General features: G+C 37.4%; 1 protein-coding gene and 1 long non-coding RNA gene across 5 annotated transcripts in view; one reads left to right on the top strand and one right to left on the bottom strand.

Annotated features, from left to right (window-relative positions):
• Positions 1-19,998, top strand: part of LOC145547464 (uncharacterized) — a 133,686-nt gene extending 113,688 nt beyond the window's left edge. For both annotated transcript variants that reach the window (XR_014083846.1, XR_014083847.1), the window contains 2 exons: positions 8,034-8,285; positions 16,827-19,998. This is a non-coding gene — a long non-coding RNA (uncharacterized LOC145547464). The remainder of the gene's footprint in view (positions 1-8,033; positions 8,286-16,826) is intronic.
• The window catches only part of EMCN (endomucin), a 118,084-nt gene that overhangs the window by 4,538 nt on the left and 86,528 nt on the right, over positions 1-27,018 (bottom strand). For 2 of the 3 annotated variants that reach the window (XM_081597019.1, XM_081597008.1), the window contains 6 exons: positions 18,883-18,975; positions 18,397-18,450; positions 16,217-16,312; positions 12,088-12,112; positions 10,866-10,927; positions 4,886-4,959 (listed from right to left, as the gene is read on the bottom strand). In XM_081597019.1, the coding sequence (XP_081453145.1) occupies positions 4,925-4,959; positions 10,866-10,927; positions 12,088-12,112; positions 16,217-16,312; positions 18,397-18,450; positions 18,883-18,975 (365 nt within the window). In that variant the 3' untranslated portion in view covers positions 4,886-4,924. Of the gene's footprint in view, positions 1-4,885; positions 4,960-10,865; positions 10,928-12,087; positions 12,113-16,204; positions 16,313-18,396; positions 18,451-18,882; positions 18,976-27,018 lie in introns of all 3 variants that reach the window. The other variant, XR_014083845.1, reaches the window with a different exon arrangement.

The raw sequence follows: 27,018 nt of genomic DNA on the forward strand, positions 1-27,018 counted from the left end.
GACTCTGCGACCCCATGGACTGCAGCACGCCAGGCCTCCCTGTCCATCACCAACTCCCAGAGTTTACTCATACTCATGTTCATTGAGTAGATGATGCCATCCAACCATCTCATCCTCTATCATCCCCATCTCCTCCCACCTTCAATCTTTCCCAGCATCAGGGTCTTTTCCAATGAGTCAGTTCTTTGAATCAGGAGGCCAAAGTATTGGAGTTTCAGCTTCAGCATCAGTCCTTCCAATGAATATTCAGGACTGATTTCCTTTAGGGTGGACTGGTTGGATCTCCCTGCAGTCCAAGGGACTCTCAAGAGTCCTCCAACACCACAGTTCAAAAGACATATTTATGTGCAACTAAAAAATTATCTTGAGAGTTGTTTGTTTTTGTTAGCTGTGTAATGTGATCAATAGGATGAAAAGTAATTTATTTGAAATTTCCATACCATTAGACATGCTGTTTCTAAACGTTTGCTACTATTCTCTGTATATTAATTTTTAATAATATTTCAATAATTTCCTTATGAAAATTTCCTAAAGTGAAGTTACTAGGTGACAAATGTGAATATTTTAAGTCTCTTAGCTAATATTACCAAACTGCTCTTCAGAAAGATTAATCCAATTTATGCTGTCAAATGCAGCATATGAAATTATCTGTTTCACCAGTATGATTTTTAAATACTGGAAAAAGAAAGCTCAAGTAAATTGAAGGTTATAATTTTATATTATCATTTCTATTTCCTCCTCTATGAATTGCCTGTTCATGGCCTTGGCTCATTTAAAAATTTTCCAATTTGTATAAATCTCTTTGGGTATTTAGAATATTAATTATTTGATCTCATATTTATGGCAAATGTTTTCCAATTTATAGTTTTCTTTATGATTTTTTTTATGTTTGAAAATTTTAAGTCATGATGTAGTAGAAATTTCTGTCTTGGAAATTGAATTTTCTTATATTGTTTCATGGTTTGAAAATTCTTAATCAGACACATAATAAAATCTAACTAAATTTTCGTCTACTGTCTTTCTTTTACATTAAGTTCTTTATACATTTCCCCCATATAGATATGGCCTTCCCTGGTGGCTCAGATGGTAAAGAATCTGCCTGCAGTGTCAGAGACCTGGGTTCGATCCCTGGTCAGGAAGATCCCCTGGAGAAGGGAATGGCTTACCCACTCCAGTGTTCTTGCCTGGAGAATTTCATGGACAGAGAAGCCTGGTGGGCTATAGTCCATGGAGTTGCAGAGTCAGACACGACTGAGCGACTAACAGCAATCTATAGATAACATTATAGCTCAGTTGGTAAAAAATCCCCTGCAATGCAGGAAATTCCGGTGCGATTCCTGGGTCAGGAAGATCCACCGGCGAAGGGATAGGCTACCCACTCCAGTATTCTTGGGCTTCCCTTGTGGCTCAGCTGGTAAAGAATCAGTCTGCAATGTGGGAGATCTGGGTTCAATCCCTGGGTTGGGAAGATCCCCTAGAGAAGGGAAAGACTACCCACTTCAGTATTCTGGCCTGGAGAAGTCCATGGGGTCACAAAGAGTAGGACACGACTGAGCAACTTTCACTTTCATAAATAATATTATTAACCAGTTTTTTTCAGACTATTTGTTTGCATCAATAAGAAAAAAGATGTGTTTCCCTGCTCAGCTTTTTTGCATAGAAATTCTGACCTAAGTAGTTCTATATAACACCAAATCAATTCCTTTAGCTATGTCACTCTTGTCACTCCTAATTAATCATGAAAAAATTAATCTGAGAAGAAGATAACAAAGCATATTTGCATTGTAAAGGAGCACAAATATGTATAGAAATACATACAGCTAATATATTTCTAAAATTTGAAACTAACAAAAGTTGTTTTTGCACTAATAGCCATTTTGAGGGTGGTATCAGCTAATATCTGCGAGCAAAGTAAATTATACAGGGAAAGTTTAAACTAAAATAATCACTTTCTTATTCTGAAAAATTATGGTTCCTAAATGTAGCAATAAATATGCAATGAAAGGATAATATTTTTTGAAACTCTTATTGACCTTCCTCTTGTTGACATAAAGGTCTCAGATTTTAGAACTAGACTGAAGTGATGAAGTGTATCAATCATGCCATGTAGTTTTAAATCTTTTTCTCTTAATTATTTTCTTATTTCTTGTGTGTGATTTCATATTCTCACTAGACAAACTTCACAGAGAGGGCAATGATCATAGATGAAAGGTATTCTGGAATTCCATTAAATATAATACTTTGCACTAAATAGATGATCATTATATGAAGCAGCAGGCATCAAATACATCTAGAAATTTATACTGAGATTAACATTTTTAACATGAGTTAATGTTTCCATATAAGTGTTTGCTGTTACCTACAGATCCAAAGACTTCTCAGCTTCTTTTTTCAACTTCTAGTTCAAATGTGTGTGCTAAGTCGGTTCAGTTGTATCTGACTATTTGCGACCCTATGGACTCTAGCCCAGGCTTCCCTGGTTGGCTCAGCGGTAAAGAATCCTCCTGCAATGCAGGAGCCGCAGGTGATGTGTGTTCCATCCCTGGATCAGGAAGAGCCTCTGAAGGAGGGCGGGGCAACCCACTCCAGTGTTCTTGCCTGGAGAATGCCATGGACAGGGAAGCCTAGTGGGCTACAGTCCATGGGGTCCCAAAGACTCAGACACGAACAACTAAAGCATGTCCGTAACACACAGACTGTAGCCTGCCAGGCTCCTCAGTCCACAGGATTCTGCAGGCAAGAATACTGGAGTGGATTGCTATTCCCTTCTCCAAGGGATCTTCCCAACCCAGGGATCAAATCCACACCTCCTGTGTTTCCTGCACTGCAGGCGGATTCTTTACCTCTGAGCCAAAAATGTATTCTGTTTATCTTGAATTTCTGAGCTGATATTTGATTTCTAGTTGATACCTTAGAAAGCAATTACTGGTTACTACATTTAAAGTTCAATGATTTAAGAGAAATAAAATGAAAAAGAATAAGACAAATAGACAATAGAATTGACCAATGTCAAGCATGTTTCTTCCCATTACTTTCATCTTTACTCTTCAGAACATTGTTATGTAATTCCACAATTACTCAGAAAGGCAACAGAAATTATTTACCTCTGCAAATCCAAAGACAAGAGATTAGAGGCTAGGAATATTTTTAGCAATAATTTTTAAAGTACAAAAGTGGAAAGGAACAGGAATTGGGTGATAATTCATTTTGTTGAGTTTGTTTGGATCAGCACGCATCCTTATTTTCTGTACAGAGACTGTGTTGAGGCTGCTTCCTATATAGAGACTTTTCTTTCCTTTTCTTTCCAACTGAACACTTCATCTTCCTCCAAAGTGGACAATTAGTTACCAAGATCTGAGCATGTTAATAATCTGGGAGGCATTGTTTTTCAATAGTCACAGGATTGCAAAGGAACCATAGCTGGTATGGAGAAAGCTTTCCATGCACTAGTGAGGGCTGGAACACATGTCTCCATGAATTTCTAACTTCTCAGCTTCTCGAATCTTGCATCTGAAAGAGTCCAGTGTACCTGCTTCCTCTCTCATCCTAACCTACCTTTTGCTGACTAGAGAAGGATGAAATTCTGACCCTGATGCATATGTCTGGATGATACACCTTTGTGTATGTCTCCTGCTCCTGGCCAAAGAAGCATCATTTACTCAATAAACACTGGCTGAGTATCCATAACAGCATTTTATTTGTGCTAGGAAGTAGACATAGGTAGTGGACGTAACAGTGATATCCTCCCCTCCCCTGGACATTACCCAGAGTGACTACCATTGTGGTCAGGCCAATTTAGGGTATATACCTATTTATCTGTCCTTTTGTTTTTTTACTATTAGCTACCAAAGAGTAAATTTTTCTGCAGGTTCTAAAAATTATAAGACACTGTGAGGGCATGTACTTAATGTTTCTTGTGAAAACTAAAGTCAGAAGAAAATTTTCTTATGCAATTCCAGAAAAGCAAAAGACAATCTCATGCTAAGCCAGAAAGGTCAACTCCAGCAGGCCTGAAATCGGCCTGAGTTGTTTTACTGCAATTAGACATATACTTGCATTGCCTGGACTCTTGGTCAAAGCATGGATCACACAGAATGACAGTTGCTCATAACCAGAGGTTTGAGAGCTTTCAATTATTCATTGATTAACAGTTAGTGTAATGAGATTGAAGACTTTACACTGGTCTCATTGAGACACCTGGAAGGCTCTGTCACTCATCTAGTTATACAGCAAGAAAGTGCCTTCCTGAATACCCAGGTATAAGGAATCCCAGCTGAGAGCATGTTTTGGATCACCTTGTTTGAGGTGCTTTGTGGGCACATCCATCGTTTCTGGTCCCAAAGAGAAAGTACACCTGGGTGTGGTCCTTACAGAGGAAGCACAGTTGGATCTCCCATCTGGCATCTCTGGACCCCTTGCCCTGAGCCAACCTTTGACTGTAATGTGCATCTTTACCTTTAGGCAGCTGATGTGTCAATTTTTTTTTTTTCCACAGTAAATCACAAATTTGTAAGCACAGTCATCTGGGGTCCTGCAATCCTTCCTCAGCAATAGAACCCTGTCTAACTGCCACTGGAAGTATGCATATGCTGACCCAGACAGAGGCAAACAGCATCTATGAGGGAACACTACCAAAAGGCAGAAGGAATGAACTGCATTGTCTCCGAGGCAGGCAGGACAACCGGAAGAAACCTTCTACAGCTCCCAAGACATTTCTCTGGCAAATGTTCTTTGTGTTTGTTTTTAGACAAATAGAAAATGATGGTTTCACTGACACAAGCCATTAACTTTTCAGGTTATAAAAGTATAAAAATAATCTGAGCTGCAGCAGGCTAACAAAACAGATATTAATGAGTATCTCAGTGAATGAAATTAGGAAACTTACATATTTATTGCCCAGGTGTGGAGAGGATTCATCAAGCTGTCAGTTCTTGGTTTTTCCTTGTGCAGAGTGTTCCCCTAAAAACAGAAGATATATTTTGCTCAGAGAGTGAATAAGGATGAAAATAAAAGTTTCTCAGGTTTTTTTTTTTTCCCAAGAAAAGTCCAATTCCCCCTCAAAAATGTCATCAGAGCCACAATTTACCTCTTGGTATTTATTGCCTGGAAATCCTTCACCAAGATTTATGAGCTTTTTCGGCCATTGTTTATTTTTACCCTAGAGGAGTGATGCTAACTCTCTCCCTGCGGGTAGACGGTGTGAGCTGGGAAGTGATAGCAAGAGAGGCACCCAAGAGAATGAGTTATTGAACTTTGCTTGGTCCATGAGCTGGCCCTGCCTAAGCAAAACTATGTCATATATTTAAAGTGCCATTTTATCGGAAAAACATTCAAGGTTCCTCTGTTTAAATAATTCAGTGAGAGTTTTGTGAAAATGAATTTATAGGCCAACATGAATACTTTGATGACATACAAAGCAGCACAGGGAAGATAACTCAAAATAACAGCGTTTTTCCATCATCCAATATAAAGATAAACATTAACTTAGGATGATGCGAAGCTGAAAGACCATGAGCATTTTCATGTGCTCTTGGATCTGTGGTCAAAGCCTTTCACATTACCTGTGTCTTTCATGTAGATTCAAGTGTCAACATCAGTCATGCTATATAAAAGCAATATGGGTCAAGGTCACCAGCTTTGAGAATAAATGTCATTGCTTTGCTTCAGCTTTTATCTGCCAGTTAGGACCATCTTCTGGGGACTCAATTGATGTCATCTCTTACCTGCACTGTCATGGGGATAATAGTACCAGAGATCTGAGAAGAACAAACCTGGGACTACCCTTCAAGAGTTCCTTAAATTTTGTGTTTCAAGAAATGTCTGGCTCTGAGCAGTAGCCCTCACAGCTCCCAGCCCAGCACAACTCTTTGCTCACTATTGTATATTTTATAAAAGGCACAGCACCTCCTGAAATCCATGGCTATAAAATACGGGAATAAGAAGTAAGCAAAAGAAACATTTATTGAACCCCTACCATCCACCCGAAGTCACATAAACAATTCATATGAAAATTACTACAATTGTTAGTATCTCCCTTAATAACTCCCACAGTCTGTCTAGCTGGGAATAGAAAGTGTGGAGAGATTAAATAATTATATGATTCTAATAATACTTATAATAATGACATATATGGTAAAAGCAAACAAAATACAATTATACATAGAAAAACACAGCTGGAAGGAAATGCCAGTATTGATGCCAGGTTGTCTCTCATAAGTAATTTTTAATTTTTTCTATTCTCTATTTTCTCCATTCTACATTATGCATATTGAGGTCAAATATTAAAATAGCAATTTAAGCCATTAAGAGATATTCCAAGGCAGTAGTGCATGCTGACTTGCCAAATCAACAGTTAGTGGAAAGACCGTGTACATCTGGGACAGGCAAGGAAGCCTCAGTACAAAGGCAGTTGTTGTTCAGTCCCTAACTCGTGTCTGACTCTTTGCAACCCCATGAACTACAGCACGCCAGGCTTCCCTGTCCTTCACTATCTCCCAGAGTTTGCTCAAACTCAGGTCCATAGAGTCAGTAATGCCAACCAACCATCTCATCCTCTGTTGCCCTCTTCTCCTCCTGCCCTCAATCTTTCCTAGTATCAGGTTCTTTTCCAATGAGTTGGCTCTTCATATCAGGTGGTCAAAGTATTGGAACCTCAGCTTCAGCATCAGTCTTTCCAATGAATATTCAGGGTTAATTTCCTTTAGGATTGACTGGTTTGATCTCCTTGTTCTCCAAGAGATCCTCAAGAGTATCCAAGAGGGTGCTAGTCTTCTCCGGCAACACAGTTTGAAAGAATCATTTCTTCGGTGCTCAGCCTTCTTTATAGTCCAACTCTCACATCCAAATATGACTACTGGAAAAACCATGGCTCTGACTACACAGACCTTTGTCAGCAAAGTGCTGTCTCTGCTTTTTAATACACTGTCTAGGTTTGTCACAGCTTTTCTTCCAAGGAGCAAGTGTCTTTTAATTTCGTGGCTGCAGTCACCGTCCACATTGATTTTGGAGCCCAAGAAAATGAAATCTGACACTGTTTCCACTCTTTCCTCATCTATTTGCCATGAAGTGATAGGACTGGATGTCATTATCTTTGTTTTTTGAATGTTGAGCTTTAAGCCAGCTTTTTCACATGCCTCTTTCACCTTCATCAAAGGCTGAGTCAAAATTGAAGGGCTAAAAAGATAGATTTTGAATCTCTGTATGGCTTTATACATCTATGAATCTTTTGCTCATCCTTATAATTCTGTTCCTTGCTACTTATAAATGAACTTTCATTTGTAAAAATAGACAGAAAAGTGTATATTTAATGAGTGATTACCATAACATACTAACTAGTGCTAGTATACTAACAATATATGAATAATGTATAATTACCACAATGGGTAGGAGGGGAAGGTGGGAATGACAAAGAAGACCAAGGTGCTGTCTCCTCCTTAGTTCAGTGAGGAGGACAGCGGATAGGAGGTGAGTGACATCCTAAGAGGTTGTGTTATTAATATTAAGTGGTTCAAAAATTGAGCAAGAGAAGTCTGGCACATCATGGAAGGCCTTATAGACATGCTAAAGTGTTGCAACTTAATAAAAGATAACACAAATTTATCAGAGTTAGCTAAGAAAAGGAAAATTATAATGAATTCAGATCTGCTTTTTCTCCCTTCAAAAGGTTCAAAATCAAGTAATACTTTGAAATTAAATTCAGCATTGCTGTGTTTTCTTTATTTTGTGGAATCATGTATTCCTTAATTTAGGCAATTTTGTTCATATTTTTATAACCTTACCTGTTAAAAATGGGATAACCTATATTAACTTTCTGACACGTGGTGTAAGTGGGAATCATGTTTAAAATGCTTCATGTCACATGTATATTTTGCAATCAATCATGGTGATGTTTAACTTGGCAAGATTTTTAATTAAATCTGAGAGGCATCTTGTATGTTCTTATAAAAGACTTCGTGATCTGCTATGTTTGATGCTTGTTTTTTTTTTCTGAAAGCACATTCTCATGTATACTCAGGCTTTTTCTTTTACAATAGAGAAAGCTACCAAATGAAATAATCAAACTTTAAGCATTTATGGACTACGTTTTCGACGAAAACATCTGCTCGAGAAAGATCAGACTTAGAGGAATCAGAAAATATGGACGGATAAACATCAAGACAATCAGAGGAGGAAGATTTGGGGCAAGGAACTGCTTTATCTGAGAAAACATTCAGAACAATAACCATTAAGCATAGAGGCTTGTAGAAACCCAGGAAGTTTAGCATCCACTGGCATTTTCCCTGAAGGTAGGTTGCTACAGAGCTCTGTTTCCTTGGAAACATGATTTATTGACCTCTAAAATGGCAAAATTTATTTTGAGACACAAGACTGGAGCTTATAAATTGACCTATTGACTAATCCAATTAATTCTTAAGACCACTGAAGCTCAAATTTTGTGTTACTAACCTTGGTGCATTAACTAACATATGTTTGTTGGCACATTTCTTAGGCCATGTAGCAAATACCATGAAATGTAACAACCATAAATTATGAATGGTGGGTAGTCACATATTTGTTCTATCAAATTCTTTTCTATATTTTTAACTATTTAAAAGTTTTTATATATGAGATAGTAGAAATGTAGAGTTTATTTTTAAAATTATTTCAGACTTTATTTTTTAGGAAAGATGTAACTATTAGGGAAGGGATATTTAAGTAAAAATAATTATGATACTGTAGCTTCCTTTGAGTGTGGTGAGAATAATTTTATAAAGAAAGCGTATTCAAATAAGTCTCGAAAGATGGGAAGAGATGGAAAGAGACTTGTTTTCAGGTGTTTCAGAAGCCATCAATTCCTGTTAATGGTGGAGAGATTTTAATCAAGTTTAATAAAACTGTGGTAGTACGAAGAGTATTTAGAGAGCAGTATGTTTTAGATTATCAGTTCTAGGCTATTGAAATCAACTGTGAGTCACCAATTTTACTTTAGCTTTATTACCAAATATTTTCTATAATCAGCTAGGTTGACCTTTGAGAAGTTGTTTCATTAAAAGACATGTGCTTCCCAACTTGAGACTGGCAGAAATAAAAGTACCAGAGACTAGACCTTTTTATTTCCATAATAGTACTTCCTCCTTAGACCTACAACCAGAAAAGCTACTTCTGAAGAAAAGGAAGTTTGGAGAGTTAAGGGCCTTCTGAATCATCCCATCATGGTTTACCCACTTATTATTGCAGTTACTGTGAGAGTGGGTGATATCAGCTTATACCGAATTATCCTTGGGCTTTAAAGAAGAATCAGCAAATTTGCAACCAAGAAACACAAGGTTCTCTGGCAATTTCCCCTTCCGGAAGTCTTGATTCTGGTGTCAACTACATTTCCCTGGTAGAGCAGGTGGTCCTGACCCCAGCCCCCTCATCCCCAGAACAGCCACGGGCTTCTCTCCAGAGGCTTCTAGCTCAGAGCTTGGAGAGCCCCAGAAGCTGCCGAGCATTTGGCTAAATTCCCCAGGAAATAAAGGAGAGTGCATGAAATTACTGTGATGCAGCTTACAAGAAATAGGCAGATTCTGAGAACTTTTCTTGATATATGGTGTGGTCACGCTCCAGATCCTCCATGAGCTTACTCAAGATTAGTTCACATTCAGGCTTCTGGCCTGTCCCTTCAGTAGAATAGGCTTGGCTACTTAGTCAAAGCTGGTCAACAGCTAGGAGAAACTGGTGAGTGGTTTCCAATTATCCTGTGAATGAATTTTACTCTTTCACTCATTCAGATGGTTACCTTTAAGAAAACAGTGTGGGAATAAAGAATGGAAAGATGAAGACTGAAAGTCTCAAGAAAATGGCTCACATGAGGGATTTGGCCATGTCTCTGCAGATCTTGGGTGCCCTTGCTTCTCAGTTCTTGTTTGTAATTTGTTCTAGTTTGAATCCTCTACCTGAAATTGGGACCCCAATAAATCTTTGATATCTTGCTCTTGAACTGGGACTATATTTAGTCTTTTGTTTTACAAAGTTGTTTTCTGCAATATATTTACAATGTTTATCATCTGATATCTTTCACTTTAACATAACATATGTATTCTGGGACTACTTTGTATAGGTAAAATTGCAGTGATTGAATATTTTAAGTGTCTTGGATATAACTTGATATTTGTTAGAGCCACCTAGATTGTTTTGTAAAACTAAAATTACTTTTTAATTTATTTGTTTTGGAATGTTGGAGTTTTAAATATTTGGTCTACTCAGTACGAAAAAGGAATTTGCCTTTTTCTTTTTAATTTTTAAAAGCTATCAGGCATCCCATTTTTCATTATTCTAGACACAAATATAACTTATACAAATCATATCTATATGTTGAAAAACTATACATTTCAAACCAAACAAAATCAAAACCTAAGAAACTGAAAGAAGAAATATAAATTATATCAATAGAAAATTGTGTTTTGTCCTCATTGAGAAGCTCAATTAAAATGATGTGAAATGATACAAGATATGATTTACATTTTAACTGATGAATCCAAGTTCCAAGTGGTTATACACATCCATTACCAAAAAATAACAAAACAACAACAATACTTTTTAAAAAACCCTGTGGCATGCTTAATGTTTTTTCTGCCACTACTGCAAGATACAAAATGCCTCTAGTCATCACTCATTCTTTAGAATACATCTACATGCAACATATTAAAGTCAGATAGTTTAATATCTTACCCCAAATGGTATTTCTAGGGCTCACTTTTCCTTCATAGGAGAATTTCTTTATTTCTTGGGGTTAATAATTATTTCTAAAGAAGTTGTGCTTTTTTATTGTGGTAACATGAACAAAATTCAAGTTAGATTTTGAAATAACCATTTTTCATCTAATCAACATACTGGGAGCTTACCAGACTCATGAGAAATTGTCTTAACAGTCAGAAGCTTCACACTCTCTTTATCGGACTGAGGTCTATTTAAAACAGAAAACATTAAGTTAACACCACAGTAATTAGTACTACATATCCGTGAAAGAAAGAAAATATTATATAAACAGAAAGACAAAGATACACATGCATATATAGTTTTAGGTGTTTCTATTGCAAAACTTGTGTCTCTTCATATACAGACACAAACTTTTACAGCACTTTCACTTCTGGAATCAAGTCAATAAATTTCTGTCATTCTGTTACAGTGATGATCATCAGATAAATTAAATGTCAAAATGGGTCATATGAAACACTTGTCTCAGAGTCCATATTACACATGGCTTCATTTCTGAATTGTGAGGGGGAAGACACAGAAGAGTTTCCAAACCTTTTAGACTGGTCTGAGTTCTGGGGACATTCATTTTCATGGGGTCATGGATACTGCAGTGTAGTGTCTGAACTGTCTATTTCAACAAGAGTTCCCACCTACCCCTTCTCAGTTCAAAATAGTTTCAAACCCCAGTTCCTCTCCTTGGACATCTCAAGAACCTCTACTTTAAATTCAGAAGGCCAGGTGGTATAGGGACATTATTCTTGAAGTTCATGACCCAATGAATATACAAAAACACCCACAATAAAGCAGGCTACAAAGACAGGTCAATACAGAAAACTTAACCATAGAGTTTGGTTTTGACATTAAAATAGTGTGTCTCTTTGCCACATCTTGATGGTAGCACTTGGCTGGATTGCTAAGGACTGCTTTGTTTGTTTTAATAAAGACCAAGCAGGGTAACCATATGCTGTTAAAGTAAAGCCACTCAGAGCTCTCTCAAGGTGTAGGCATGATTTTGCCTACTTGTGAGAAGCATACTGAAAATTTCTATGGGAAAGCTTTTTAAAAATCTAGATATGTTTGTCTGTGATTTTTTCCTCATGGTTGTATTCACTCCTCTATCTTCCTTTTCGACTTTTGATTTCTGATTTTACCACTTTATCCAAGCTTATGAGGAATCTTCTCTTTTAGTTGTTGGAATTTCTCTTTTGAATAGAGAAAGCTCCCTGACAAATAGGTGGCCAAATCCCAGATATTGTACCTTCTACCCAAATGCTTTAGAAAACAAAAGTATCAGTAGAGGATCAATGCTTTTCCTTATGTAAACAACAGAGCTTCTAGAAAAAAAAAAAATGATGCAGAGTTACTTACTGTTCATTTCCATTTTCCTGTGTGCCTAGGAGATGAGGAAATTGTTATTAGAGTTGCTAAGAGCTTGGCTACAAAAACCCTGAGACTCCCGCCACTTTCTATGCAAAGATGCTTCTAAAGCCAATTCTTAACTTTTTAATCTCTCCCCCTATTCCCTGTCCCACTGATCATTTCCTTGGAGATGGTTACCACTCATTCCTCAGTCATGGCTAATACACTCACGGTATAGTCTCAACTAGGCCAACTCCACTGAACTCAGTTCTGGACTGATTTTAACCTTATAGTTTCATACCACAGTGTGGAATATTATTATCCATTATCACACATTCCACAGACACCAAAAACTGTCTCCATTTATTTCAATATCTCTGAAAACAAATTAGCCTCAAAGTCTTGAATTACCTTTTTAGAACTGAGAATTGATTTTTTGGCTTTTCTTTGTATGTTGCTCTTTCTGGGGACCCAAATCTCCACATCTGTTATGAGCCATGAGGCAGATATTGCTTCTAATTGCATCTGAAGCCCACGGATTTAGCCTCTCAAAAGTACCCTGAAAAATGTCCCTGAAGCTACTAACTGCAACTAATCTTCCACCCGCTTCGCCAGGCTGTTCCACAAGCATTTGGTTAGAGTGCGAACACAGGGTGATTCATTTTGCACAAGACCATAGCCTCATAGGAGCAGGAGGTGCTGGTCAAAACTTGCATTAATCTATGGCCTATTAGTCAAAATAGTTAATGGAATTGCTTAAAGTCCTTAATTTGGTCTGGATTTTGCTGTGATTTATTCCATGGCTACTGGTTCTTATCTCTTGGATTTCCTTTCACATCTAAGTTAGCTCTGATCATCAGGATATGCCTTTGAATATCATTCTCCTGACTTTGACCATTATTGTCTTATAAAGACCTTGATTTCCACTGAAATTTTGGCTACTTCTGTTTTTGTCACTTTGGCTAAGATACTCCAACATATGCTATTTACCAACTAGATCTAACCTCATCTTTCCTACCGTCAGTTAAATGCTTTAACAATATTAAAAAATTCCCACTATAACTGTTACGTATGATATCACCTGTAATGCTCATAGCCTTGTTGCAGGATGAACAGATGTTTTCTTGTATGCTTGCTTTAATATTTTTCCTTAGAAGACTGTAATATGGGTTCACTAGCAGATAGATGCACACCAGCAGATTACTTTATGCATATATGCCATTCTTAATAGGGTTAAGGTTCACACTACTGTCAGCATTATCCAGTTAAGCTTAGTTTCATACAAAAACCTCTGATTCACATTGGCTTCCAGAGAGCAGAGTGGGTTTATGAATTTTCTGAACTTAATGCAGTCTCACCCCCATACTTGAAGAGCGATTAACTGCAGGTGTTTTATGGTGCTAATTTAATGATAACAATGCTGTAAATTCTGTGTAGAAAACAAAGCTGACAACAATCAAATAGATTTGGCTAATTGTCCAACTGCCCAGCTTGGTTATAAACTATTGCCTGTCTTCAGAATAATTCTATAGTGGTAGGAATCTTACACATTTTTTTCCTAAATGGTATGGTTCATCATCACCAACTTTTCAAATAATTTATTTACAAATCTCCCTATGTAAAGCAGTTTTTCAGTACATGGTATTTGTACAAATGTATTTAGTCCACAGATTTTTTTCCCTAATCTATATACTCAGCACTCTCCGTTTTCTACTTGGTTGATTGATTTCCCGATTGGTGGTTTAGGAACTTAGAGAAATCAAACTGATTTATAAAAATGCTGCTTCCCCTCTGGAAACTGAGTGAGGAAACATATTTCAGACATTATTAAGAAGTTTATTCACTTAACTCCCAAAGGGAAAGACATTAATTTGTTTTCTTCTTATTTTCCAGCAAGAGCTAAAATGAACACTGCTGTTTTCATCTCATTACTTCCCTTTGCACTGTCATGCACAGGCGCCAAACTGTCCACACCCCGCAGGGTCAGGGATTGGCCTCAGGAACAGCATTCATTAGTGTCCTGGGGCACACTGTCCGCAGGGTAAACAAAAAAGAGCATGGCTCATATATGTTCTAAAAATGATTGATTTTTCACTTTTTTAACAGTATATGAGTCTTAGGTAGAGTTCTATTAGTGAACTGATTAAAGTGAGAAAAGGAAAGGTTTTATTTCACTAAAAACTACAAGATTTAATAAGGCTCTCTCTGCTCTATGTTACACACAATGCAATGTGAGTCATATGTAGTTTGTGACTTGGAGGGGTTGCCTGATGCTACGGACTAAAAGTTTGCGTTCCCCCTAACACTCATATGCTAAATCTTGATGCCCAGTATGATGGTATTAGGATGCTGGGCCTTTGGAAAGTGATTAGGTCATGAGGGAAGAGTCCTCAGGAAAGGCTTAGTGCCCTTATAAAAAAGACCCAGAGAGTTCTCTTATCCCTTCTCCCACATGAAGACACAGGCAGGCATAAAAACCAGGAAGAGTGTGTTCATCAGACGTCAAATCTGGTGGTGCCTTGATTGAACTTAGCCTCCAGAACTGTGAGAAACAAATTTTTGTTGTTTAAGTCATCTAGTCAACAGCATTTTTGTTACAAAAGCCTAAACAGAATAAGATGTTTGACTTGCAGAGGAAGTAGGCTTATACAGAAGTAACTGCACTATAGTGTGATGAATAATATCATTAAATTTTATAGAGTCAAAATATACCACTCTGTTTAAAGAGATGAGATGTTAAAAAAATATAGATTAAATCTGCTTTTAAGGTAAATCCTAATGAATAAGATGGAGATTAGGTGTATTATAAAAGTTAAGCAGTGGGCTGGACATTCTAGGAGAAGGAATAACATGGATGAAGCAGAATCCATGGGGCTCCATTATATTAATACAACCAGGAAGGTGTCTGAAATGAAAAGACAGATTAAGGTTTAAGGTAACAAGTGAGCTCCTGGGAACTGAAAGGGGATTTAGACAAGCATCAAATGAAAAGAGTGCTCAAGTTCCTAGAACAGAAAAAAAGACTGAATAAAGACGGAAAGTAATTAGAATAAAATGGAGACTTCAGTTAATAATATATCAATTTTGGTTAACTGTGGCAATTATACCATACTAATGTAGGATATTAATAATAAGGGTATATGGGAGCTCTCTGTAACTATCTTCACAACTTTTCTGTAAACCTAAATCTATCCTTAAGTTTAAAAGTTTATTTTAAAAAACACTTTAAAATAAAATGCAACTAGGGGAACCATAAACATTCAAGAGGCAGGAAGGAGAAGATGAAAGAGCAAAAAGAAGAAAACAAATAGTGAAGATGTAAAAGAAGGCAGTGTCATTTTAAATGAAAGAAACACGACTTCTCAATGCTAATGGAGAGATTAAGGAGGATCACAAAGAATTGTGGAACTAGAATCCCTCTAAAAATGGCAATAGTGTTCAATCCGGAAGAACTGATTAAATTAGCAGAACACAACAGTCCTGGAAGACACCTTCAAAGGAAGGAAGCTGTGCCTCCCAAGAGGGAAGTAAGACACAAAACACTCTTCTAGAAATTATGGGTCCTGAAGTGAAATTATGGGTCTCAGTATTTCTCTCTATTCTGTTACATGGTAATGGAACAAGTCTTCCCTATAGCTAAGGCATGTCATTTTATGCCATCCACAAAACTAGGGCTTTTTTGTTAAAAAGAATGTGTCCATATTCGATAATATCTGCCGTAAGTGAAAGTGTTAATCGCTCAGTCGTGTCTGACTCTTTGTGACCCCATGGACTGTAGGCTGCCAGGCTCTTCTGTCCATGGAATCCTCCAGGCAAGAATAATGGAGTGGGTAGCCATTCCCTTCTCCAGTGGATCTTCCCGACCCAGGGATAGAACCCAGGTCTCCGGCAGTACAGGCAGATTTTTTACCATCTGAGCCACCAGGAAAGCCCCCATCTGCCATTAGTAGTTAATTCTTTACATTCACCAGCACTCAATTGCTTCCTGCCCTTTCTGTCTATTTCTGTGATCCACGAATATAGCATTTTGTTTCAGTGTAAATTTCCTCTCTTTCACTGAGTTTAAATTCAAGTTTAGGCTGAGCAAACATTCTTCTCCTTCTAGGAAAACAAAATAAAACAAAACATGGTTACCTACCTGGGTCTGTCTTCCAGCACATTCGATACAAACCCACCAGAACGAAGACTGAAAGTGTTATTACAATCAAAGCAATAACCACAGGCAAAATAATACCTAAAGAGTATTGGAGACATTGTCAGTTAGAGTGGGTATTGAATCTCACAACACATAGTTTATGAACTGAGAAAAAGGATGCATGCTTCCTTTCTTCTTTAAACATCATTCTATTAAAAACATTACATTTTAAGCAAAGAAGATATATCTGATCCATGGGTTATGCTTTAGTTGTTATTTCTGATGTACCCACTTGATGTCAGTCTTGTAGCCTTTCTGAAATAAAACTCCAAATCTAAGGAAGACTCTCCTGGTGACTGAAGGAATGAGGAAATGGGAGACTGGCCACACAGACGATGTCCCCTAGAACCAGACCCATATACATGCTTTATATTCTTCACTACTTTATAATGAAGCTACTAATGTATAGCTTGGATGAAGGAAGTCAAAAGTACAAATTTCTGATTAGAAGATAAAAAGTACTAGGGATATAATGTACAACTTGCTAACTATGTTAATAATTAACACTGTTGTATCTTATATATTCACTGTTGTATGTATGAATATTCATTAGAAGGACTGATGCTGAAGCTGAAGCTCCAATATTTTGGCCATCTGATGCAGAGAGCTAACATATTAGAAAAGACCCTGATGCTGGGAAAGCCTGAAGGCAGGAGAAGGGGATGACAGAGGACGAGATGGTTGGATGGCATCACCGACTCAAAGAACATGAGTTTGAGCAAGCTCTGGGAGATGGTGAAGGACAGGGAAGCCTGGCTTGCTGCAGTCATGGGGTCACAAAGAGTCGGACACAACTGAGTGACTGAACAACAACAACAAATGTTACATATGAAAGTTAAGAGAGTAACAAAATCTTGAGTTCTCATCACAATTTTTTCAATATTTATTTAATTTTATATCTATATGAGAAGATAGATGTTCACTATTGTGATAAGTTTTATGATGTAAATACAGTTTAAGCTTATACAGTGTTGTATGTCAATTGTATCTCGATAAAGCTGAAAGAAAAAAAGATATATCTCTTACTGGTTCTACTGAAAATACTCTGGTCATAAAGCTGACTTCCTAAGAAAATCACAAATGTCTTTCTGTAATAATATCTTAAAAACTAAATATAAATGGATATTACAGTGCAACAATGTGATCTAAGAAATATGTGTGTATTTATGAATGTCTACTTGTGAGTGTGGTGCTGCTGCAGTAATTAGGGTGAGTTTTTCCTGTTCTTATTAAGAGAAGGGTTTTGCTGTGTGTTTTAGAATTTGCCTTCTTTTCTGGCAGTGATTTCCCAGGTTAAAACAAGAGTGATGAAAGGAAAAAGCTGTCATAGGAATTAAGTAGAGATACAGAAGTTACAGTTACTAATCAGTTAGGTGTTCTCATCTACTTGCGTATGTAATGCTTATATTTATCAGGGGTTGAGAATAGCTCTCCAATTCATTTGTAGGGATGGTTACACTTCACTGTTATGGTTGAATAATTGTTTTAAGTAGGTCTTGCTGGGTTCATATTAGATCTTGCATGAGATCACTAGTGCCTCCTGAAATGAAGACGCCATTACACAGCAGCTCCATAAATGCAGTGCTGACTTCTTGAATGGGATGACTTTACCTGAACCTAAGATGATCTTTTTTCTTCACAGCTGCATATATATATTCATCTTATTCTTAATTTCCACGGAAATTCATGGATATCTTCTCTATTCAGTATTAGTATATACAGTATGTTATATGACATATATATGTTTTTGCTAAAACGGAACATTTTTTGAAAGGCTGTTTTTTTAACATTAAATAAAGTTCTGTAAAGGTGAATTTTCATTTTTATGGCGATCTCTGCCTGTGCACTTTGGCTTATTTGAGGCTAGCCCCATGAATTCACCTTGACCTCTGGTGGTAATTGCTTGGCACTAAGGTAAGGAAAAAAATGTTCCAAGTGTATTTATTAAAACAAGATTCAATAGAGAAAACTTTCAAAGCAGTTATATGGGATTATAATGGGATTGCAGGTTAAGTAAAGTTGAGAAAAGGCTGTTTATAGTTGAATCCCTTCCCTTACTGGTGACATTCAAACATTCTGCTGATCTACTTACTGCATTGAATGAAGATATATGTGTTACTCACTGGAATAAGAGGGGCTGGTTGTAGAAGTGCTTGCATTTTTTGCATTCTCAAGGCCTATTATTTTAAGAAAAAAAAAAAAGTCACCTTTGGTTAACGTGTGCCAGTCTTCATAAGCCTTCCCTCACCTCCCCCCTCTCTATTTAGGCAGCCTCTGTGATGGATAGGTATGAAGCTTCAAGTGAAAACACTTTATCTCATTCTGAAAAAGTTCTGTTTTATGACTCGAGATTGGTAGGAGGTTAATGTATACAGTCTGAAGAGTTTGGACACAAGCACATATCTGTGAAACCATCCCCACAATCCAGGTAACAGACATAGCCATCACCTCCAAAAGTCTCCTCCTGTCCCCTCCCTTTCTGAGAATGTGCAGTCTGTTTTACTATATCAGTTATATCTCAGTAATCTGTTTTTTTAAATTGGTGATGTTTTCTTGGTGAGGAGCAGTCAAGCAAAGCAAGCTTCCACTCATGCACACAGAATTCATACCTTGAGACCGGGAGATGTTTTCTGGAGTTGTAAATGATGTTGAGGATAATGTAGTGGTTCTCAAAGATGTTGCTTCTGGTGGTGAAGTGTTAACTGCAGGAAAACAATGAATCTAGAGTCAGAGTCAGATTATAGTATTGACTTTTCTTTCTGGATTTCTTTGCAGATTCAAAACATCTGCATTTCAGATGATCTGTAAAAACCATTTATCACTGAATAATGGGATACAAACAACTGTACATTAAATCATGTGTTCCTCCTGTATAGATGATTTAATTTGGAATGACAAAGCCTGGGTGTTAGTATTATATCTTCAAGAACTGGCCAAAAATAAAACTTGAACAAGTTCTTCATTTTAGGCTATAGCCCGTATCACTTATTGTAAGAGATGTAAGTCTCTTAGTCGTGTCCGACTCTTTGTGACCCTACGGACTGTAGCCCACCAGGTTCCTTTGTCCATGGAATTCTCTAGGCAAGTTACAAGATACTGGAGTGGGTTGTCCATTTCCTCCTCCAGGGGTTCTTCCTGACCGGGAAATCAAATCCCAGTCTCCTGCATTGCAGGCAGACTGTTTATTGTCTGAGCCACCGGGGGAATGGAATGCAAATCAGTGCAAAAGCATTCATCACATTTTAGATATTACAACTTTGAGTGATACTGATTTTTTTTATTATTATAAATACTTAAACTGGACAGAAATGCAGTTTATAGTGTTCTTTAGTGGTCAAAGAGAAAGACTGCAACGAAGGCTTTGACTGGAAGAACTGGGGGAAAAAAATGATGGAAGATCCCTTCATTTTTATCTTGAAAGCTCAGCAATGATTTATACTTGTTTGGTTTCTCCAGAGCAACTGCTGCTTGGATGCATGTCCACTGCTCTTTTTTTCCATGGAAAATGTTATTTTAAAATTGACTGTTATTATTTGTTGGCTTAGGTCAATATCTGCCATCTTTCATCAGAAGGACTCAAACAAAAAAATAATAAATAAAAATGTATTATTCAAAATTCATAAATCTCAATGAATTTCGAGGAAATATAGATAATTAAATGTTTTCTAACTGTACAGCATTTATCCTCGTGCATCTGTAATAAAATGTAATTTGTATCTGGAAAAGTTTTTGAAAAATCATTCTATTTTTCTTGAAGCATGAAGTAGTATCTTTTAATCACACCTGTTTGCCTTGTCTCTAGAGTGCATTGCAAGTTCCTGGAGTGCGAGGGCCATCATTCCCACCATTCACATGAAGCTCTGATTACAGTGGGTGTGCAATAAAGTATAACTGACTGCTTAGATGACGTAAGAGGCATCTCTTATAATTATGGGCCCTTAGGAATATGAAGGTCATGTATAAGTACATAAAAGAAATAGATGTTGCCTGTGACTGCCTGGGATCTTTCTCTCTTTGCCACCCACAGCCCAGCACACACTGCATGCTTATGCATTTCTGACATCCGTGGGGGAAGAAAAATGTTAAGAGTCTGTACAGTTCTTTCTGTGCAAGAGTTCTGTGGGAGGAAGCTAGATATATGCCCATAAGAACAAAGAAATATGTCAGGCTAGTGTACTGAGCAGGCAGAAAAAAGGAATTTTAAAGATAAGAGTAGGAACTAGCTGAAAGCTTGGTACTTAGCTGCTTTTACCAGTGTCAAGTGTTCTAGTAAAGATGAATGTTCTTTTGGTTGTGTTGGTAGAGAATGAGATGGCTGATTAAATAAGCAAAGGCATTAACCCTCCTGGGATCTCCCAAGGGTCAATTTTCAACAGTCCACATTCTACCTTATTACCTTCTCATAGGCAGGCTAAGTGGTGGCTACAGTTCCGAGTATAATCTATCTGGATCAGATGAAACTCCAAGCTTTTCTACTTAAAATGTGTTGACTATCCATGCTGTTATTGCTAATGATCCACAGGTGGGCAATAGGATTAACCCTTTTTAAAAAATATTTATTTATTTGGCACATGGCACAGGGGCTCAGTAGTTGCTCCATTCTGTGGCATGTGGGATTTTAGTTGGCAAACCAGGGATTAAACCTGAATCCCCTGCATTGGAAGGCGGATTCTTAACCACTAGACCATCACAGAAGTCCCTAGAATTAATTATTTTTAAAAGAGGATATGTTGGCTCCCTGAATAAATATTTAATTTTTTTCTTATATCCACAACCTTTAGTTAAAAAATCATTTCTGAATCCAGCACACACACACACACACACACACACACACACTTCACCTCTATTACATTGAATGCCTTCTTGTGTTTTCTAGTCTCTTTTACTGCATTTTTAAAAATACTAGTCATGACCCACTAAAGGGAATTAACCTACAGTTTGAGAAACGCTGTCCATTAGCATGAACACACTGATGAAATGACATGTCTTGGCTGAATTCATAAATTGTCAGTTTAATGTGATTCTTTCTGCAATTAAGACAGAGGGAGCTATGATAATGTGCAGAGCTGATGACTTCTGTGGATCTCACTGAGACTCTTATTATCCCACATTACTCCTAATGCATTATCAGCAGAGGAGGTACAAGAGAGGTACAGTGGATGGTTGAGAGCACCATTCTTAAGACTGAGCCCCTGGGCTCAAACGCGACTTGAGCACTTACTTGCTGTGGAATCTTAGGCAAGGCACTTCAGCTCTGTGTCTGAGTTTCCACATCTAAAAAGTTGTTTAGGGCAGTAGTAAGTGAAAAAATATAAGTTTAAAAATACATGTACTCTAATCTTGCATTTGATAAAATATCAATATTAGTAATAAATGTTACCAAAGAATATAAAAATATGCAGGAAGATATCAAATTGTTAAAAATTATTCTGAGAAAAGTGATAACATTTATGGAGGATTTTAACTGTCTACAATATTATATACTTTTCTCTAAACCTAGATTATTTTAAAAATATTTACTATGAGCATGTGCTATTTCTGTGATCAGAAAAATTAATAATAAAAATGGATTTCAAAATAAAAACGTGGTGATTATAATTTTTCTTCATCATAGTGTTGTGAAAATTAAATGAATAAAAATAAATTAAAATTCTTTAAAAGTGTTGATACTGTTTATTATATATATATTAATATAGAAGTGTAATATACATGTCAATTTATATTATATTAATATATTACTTTATGAAAGTGAAAGTGTTAATCGCTCAGTGGTGTCTGACTCTTTGTAATCCCATGGACTATAGCCAATCAGTCTCCTCTGTCCATGGAATTCTCCAGGCAAGAATGGTGGAGTGGGTTGCCATTCTCTTCTTCAGGGTATCTTCCCGACCCAGGGATCAAACGTGGGATCTCCATTGGCAGGCAGATTCTTTACCATCTGAGCCATCAGGGAAGCCCATATTATTTTATAATAGTATAATAATATAATATTTATAGTATAACTACGATTGTTATACTGTGATTAGGTACCTAGAGAGTTGTGTCTTTCAACCAAAGTCAATTTATCTAATTTTCTCAGATTTTCTAAGTATAAAGGTATATGACTCTGCAGAAACATAAATGTTTCCAGAAGCTTCTTTGCTCTGGTCAGAAGCTGGAGAAACCTGAGTGTATGGTGTGCTCTTAGATGATATAAATTTGCTCTTAGACCTTTACTTTTGTTGACTGTATTCAATATCAAATTATTGATATGTTATGACTTAAATTTAGTTTGCAAACTTTGAGCTAGAACTTGGAGCAGGGTATTTGAGGCAGAGACCCTTGGAACAAACTCTGTTGTAATAAAGAGACCTGCAGAGTTAAGTCTATTGTAATAATGCATATCCAAATTTACCCTATTGGCATCTGACAGTGGTACACATTTGGCTCTTGCCAGGTGGCACTAGTGGTAAAGAACCCATCTGACAATGCAGGAGACAAAAGAGATGCAGGTTCACTCCCTGGGTTGGGAAGATCCTCTGGAGGAGAACATGGCAATTTACTCCAGTATTCTTGTCTGGAGAATCCCATGGCCAGAGGAGCCTGGTGAGCTACAGTCCATATGGTTGTAGAGTTGGACATGACTGAAGTGACTTATTAGATAAATTATGGAAAGTTTTTAAGACAGAAGACCTTATTGCTTTCCCAGGGCACTCTGGTGACTATGAGAATGCGCGTCATGAAAGGCGAACTACCGATAGTGCAAATTTTGACTGAGGTTCTCCACTTGCTCTCTGAATTCCATCCTTGTGCTTCTACTGGGTTCACACTTCCTGCAGGTAGCTCCCAGTCAAGGATTGAGCCTGGCAAGGATATGAAAGCAGTCCTCCCCCTGGGAACTGTGGACTTCTCTGAGGAGGGACTTGAGCTGGAGGAGTACATTATGGCTTTCTCAAACTTTTAACTTTAGTTAAGTAATGATATGTAGCATAAGATGAATAAAATGGAAATAAGAAATCAAAGCAAAGGCAAATGGAAGAAACAAATAAGCTCCTAAGAGTTAATACCAGGCATCAATACGGTTGCTGATGTTGTGCATAAGAATTGATTCTGAGCATCCTGACATTCAGGGAAGGAGAGCATGGTTTACTTTAGGTGTTCATTATCAGAGTGGAATGTGATCTATTATATAAGTAAGCAGGACATCAGCAGTTCAGTCAATAAATGCTATGAGTATAGTTGGTCCCACCCTGTGTTTTGGGAGGCAATATGCTATGATCCCTGAGGTCACTTTTATTTTTTTAATGCTTTTCCTCTAATTTCATTTATTTACTTATGTTGACATATGTTTAATTTACAATGTTGTGTTAGTCTCAAGTGTACAGCACAGTGATTCAGTTATACACACACACATACAAATATATATATATATATATATATTCTTTTTCAGATTCTTTCCTATTACAGGTCATTACAAGATATTGTATATAGTTCCCTGTGCTATACAGTAGGTCCTTGTTGTTTACCTATTTTATATATAACATGTGTACATGTTAATCCCAAATTTCTAATTTACCTCTGCCCACACTTTTCATTAGTCCCTTTGGTAATAATAAATTTGTTTCCTATATCTGTGACTCTACTTCTGTTCTGTAGATAAGTTCATTTGTATCATTTTTTTTTAGATTCTACATATACATCATACCATATGATATTTGTCTCTTTCTATCTGACTTCACATAATATGATAATCCCTAGGTCCATCCATGTTGCGGCAAATGACATTGTTTCATTTGTTTTTATGGTTGAGTAATATTCCATTGTATATACAGCACATCTTTTGGAGCATGCACTTCTTATACTGAAGAGTTTGACTTACTTTAAAAGAAGAAAAATGTGGGCAAACCTAAGCTTTTTGAGAGATGGGAAATGTCTCTGCAGCTATTCATATATCATTAATTAGCATTTTAATAAATTAGGATTTTGATGCCAAGAGTAGTAGGTAAAATGGGTATGTGGTTTTGTTTTATGTCACTTATGTCAAGTTCTGATATCAGAGTTAAACTATCTTCACAAAATACAGATTTCCTCTATTCTTCTATTCTTGATTCTCTGAAATTGTTACTTTTGTAGTCAGCTGTTCCTTTACCTGCATAGCCTGTATGTGATTTTCAGAAGTAACTCTTTTTTCTTTCACCCTGAGGTGAGTTTTAGCTTTAAGATTTTAGAGTCTTTTTTTTTAATCAGGGTTCCTTTTAAGCCAGATTTTGTCCTTACTAGTCTGCATTTTCACCCTTAATGGAATACCCCATCTACTCAATGGGAAAAATATTTAAAGGAAACTTTCCTGCCTTCACATGATAAAAATTAATTTTTGCTCTCATCAGACCTTAACATTCTGACCTACCTGTATTCTTCAAGCTATGCAAAAACAATTTATCTCAAATTTCTTTCACTTTGCTTTGGGTCATCAGCGTAACTAACCAGAGGCAATAGCACTCTCTAACCCAGTAGTAACCGTGACTAGAGATTTGTTTACTTTAAGTAACTGTAGAAATATATGTAGAAGGAGGACATATTTTTCTTTTGTGATTTAATATAGTTATTAAATTGCAGAAAATTATATACCATATACAAAGATTAAATGGGGCACTGTGCTAATTACTTCCATACATGCTAACTTACCTTATTCTTAAACATTTTTATTCTGTGTTGTAAACATGAGAGATACTGTGGCTCACAGAGATGAGGTAACACATCTGATAAGAAGTGAAAGAGCTAAAACATAAGGCAGGCATGACTCAAAACACTTTCTGTTTCCTCTCCATTAAGCCATGCAACCAATAGATTTTAAGTGAGTTGAGTTCATCTTTTACTTGCTAATCGCACCACTATCAATGAGACAAGTGAATTTTTTTTGCAGCATTCTGAAAGTTTTAGAATGTTGTCATCTCTCTTCCCAAATCTATATATCAGTTCAGTTCAGTCGCTTAGGCATGTCCGACTCTTTGCGACCCCATGAATCGCAGCATGCCAGGCCTCCCTGTCCATCACCAACTCCCGGAGTTTACACAAACTCATGTCCATCGAGTCAGTGATGCCATTCAGCCATCTCATCCTCTGTCGTCCCCTTCTCCTCCTGCCCCCAATCCTTCCCAGCATCAGGGTCTTTTCCAAGTGTCACCTCTTCACATGAGGCGGCCAAAGTATTGGAGTTTTAGCTTCAGCATCAGTCCTTCCAAAGAACACCCAGGACTGATCTTCTTTAGGATGGACTGGTTGGATATCCTTGTAGTCCAAGGGACTCTCAAGAGTCTTCTCCAACACCACAGTTCAAAAGCATCAATTCTTTGGTGCTCAGCTTTCTTCACAGTCCAACTCTCATATGACCACTGGAAATGGAAATACCATAGCCTTGACTAGATGGACCTTTGTTGGCAATGTAATGTTTCTGCTTTTTAATATGCTATCTAGGTTGGTCATAACTTTCCTTCCAAGCAGTAAACGTCTTTTAATATCATGGCTGCAATCACCATCTGCAGTGATTTTGGAGCCCAAAGAAGTAAAGTCTGACACTGTTTCCACGGTTTCCCCATCTATTTGCCATGAAGTGATGGGACCGGATGCCATGATCTTAGTTTTCTGAATGTTGAGCTGTGAGCCAACTTTTTCACTCTCCTCTTTCACTTTCATCAAGAGGCTTTTTAGTTCTTATTCACTTTCTGCCATTAGGGTGGTATCATCTGCATATCTGCTGCTGCTGCTAAGTCACTTCGGTCGTGTCTGACTCTGTGCGACCCCATAGATGGCAGCTCACCAGGCTCCACTGTCCCTGGGATTCTCCAGGTAAGAACACTGGAATGGGTTGCCATTTCCTTCTCCAATGCATGAAAGTGAAAAGTGAAAGTGAAGTCACTCAGTCGAGTCCGACTCTTAGTGACCCCGTGGACCACAGCCTACCGGGCTGCTCCATCCATGGGATTTTCCAGGCAAGAGTACTGAGGTTATTGATATTTATCCTGGCAATCTGATTCCAGCTTCTACTTCTTCCAGCCCAGCATTTCTCATGAAGTATTCTGCATGTAAGTTAAATAAGCAAGGTGACAATATACAGCCTTGATGTACTCCTATCCTTATTCGGAACCAGTCTGTTGTTCCATGTCCAGGTCTAACTGTTGCTTCCTGACCTGCATACAGGTTTCTCAAGAGGCAGGTCAGGTGGTCTGGTATTCCCATCTCTTTCAGAATTTTCCACAGTTTATTGTGATCCACACAGTCAAAGGCTTTGGCATAGTCAATAAAGCAGAAATAGATGTTTTTCTGGAACTCTCTTGTTTTTTCAATGATCCAGCAGATGTTGACAATTTGATCTCTGGTTCCTCTGCCTTTTCTAAACCCAGCTTGAACATCTGGAAGTTTATGGTTCATGTATTGCTGAAGCCTGTCTTGGAGAATTTTGAGCATTACTTTACTAGCCTGTGAGGTGAGTGTAATTGTGCGGTAGTTTGAGCATTCTTTGGCATCGCTTTTCTTTGGGATTGGGATGAAAACTGACCTCTTCCAGTCCCATGGCCACTGCTGAGTTTTCCAAATTTGCTGTCATATTGAGTACAGCACTTTCACAGCATCATCTTTGAGGATTTGAAATAGCTCAACTGGAATTCCATCACCTCCACTAGCTTTGTTCGGAGTGATGCTTTCTAAGGCCCACTTGACTTCACATTCCAGGATGTCTGGCTCTAGTGAGTGATCACACCATCGTGATT

This window comes from Giraffa tippelskirchi, chromosome 1 (assembly GCF_054371585.1).
Source record: "Giraffa tippelskirchi isolate mGirTip1 chromosome 1, T2T-mGirTip1v1.2.pri, whole genome shotgun sequence".
Lineage (NCBI taxonomy): Eukaryota > Metazoa > Chordata > Mammalia > Artiodactyla > Giraffidae > Giraffa > Giraffa tippelskirchi.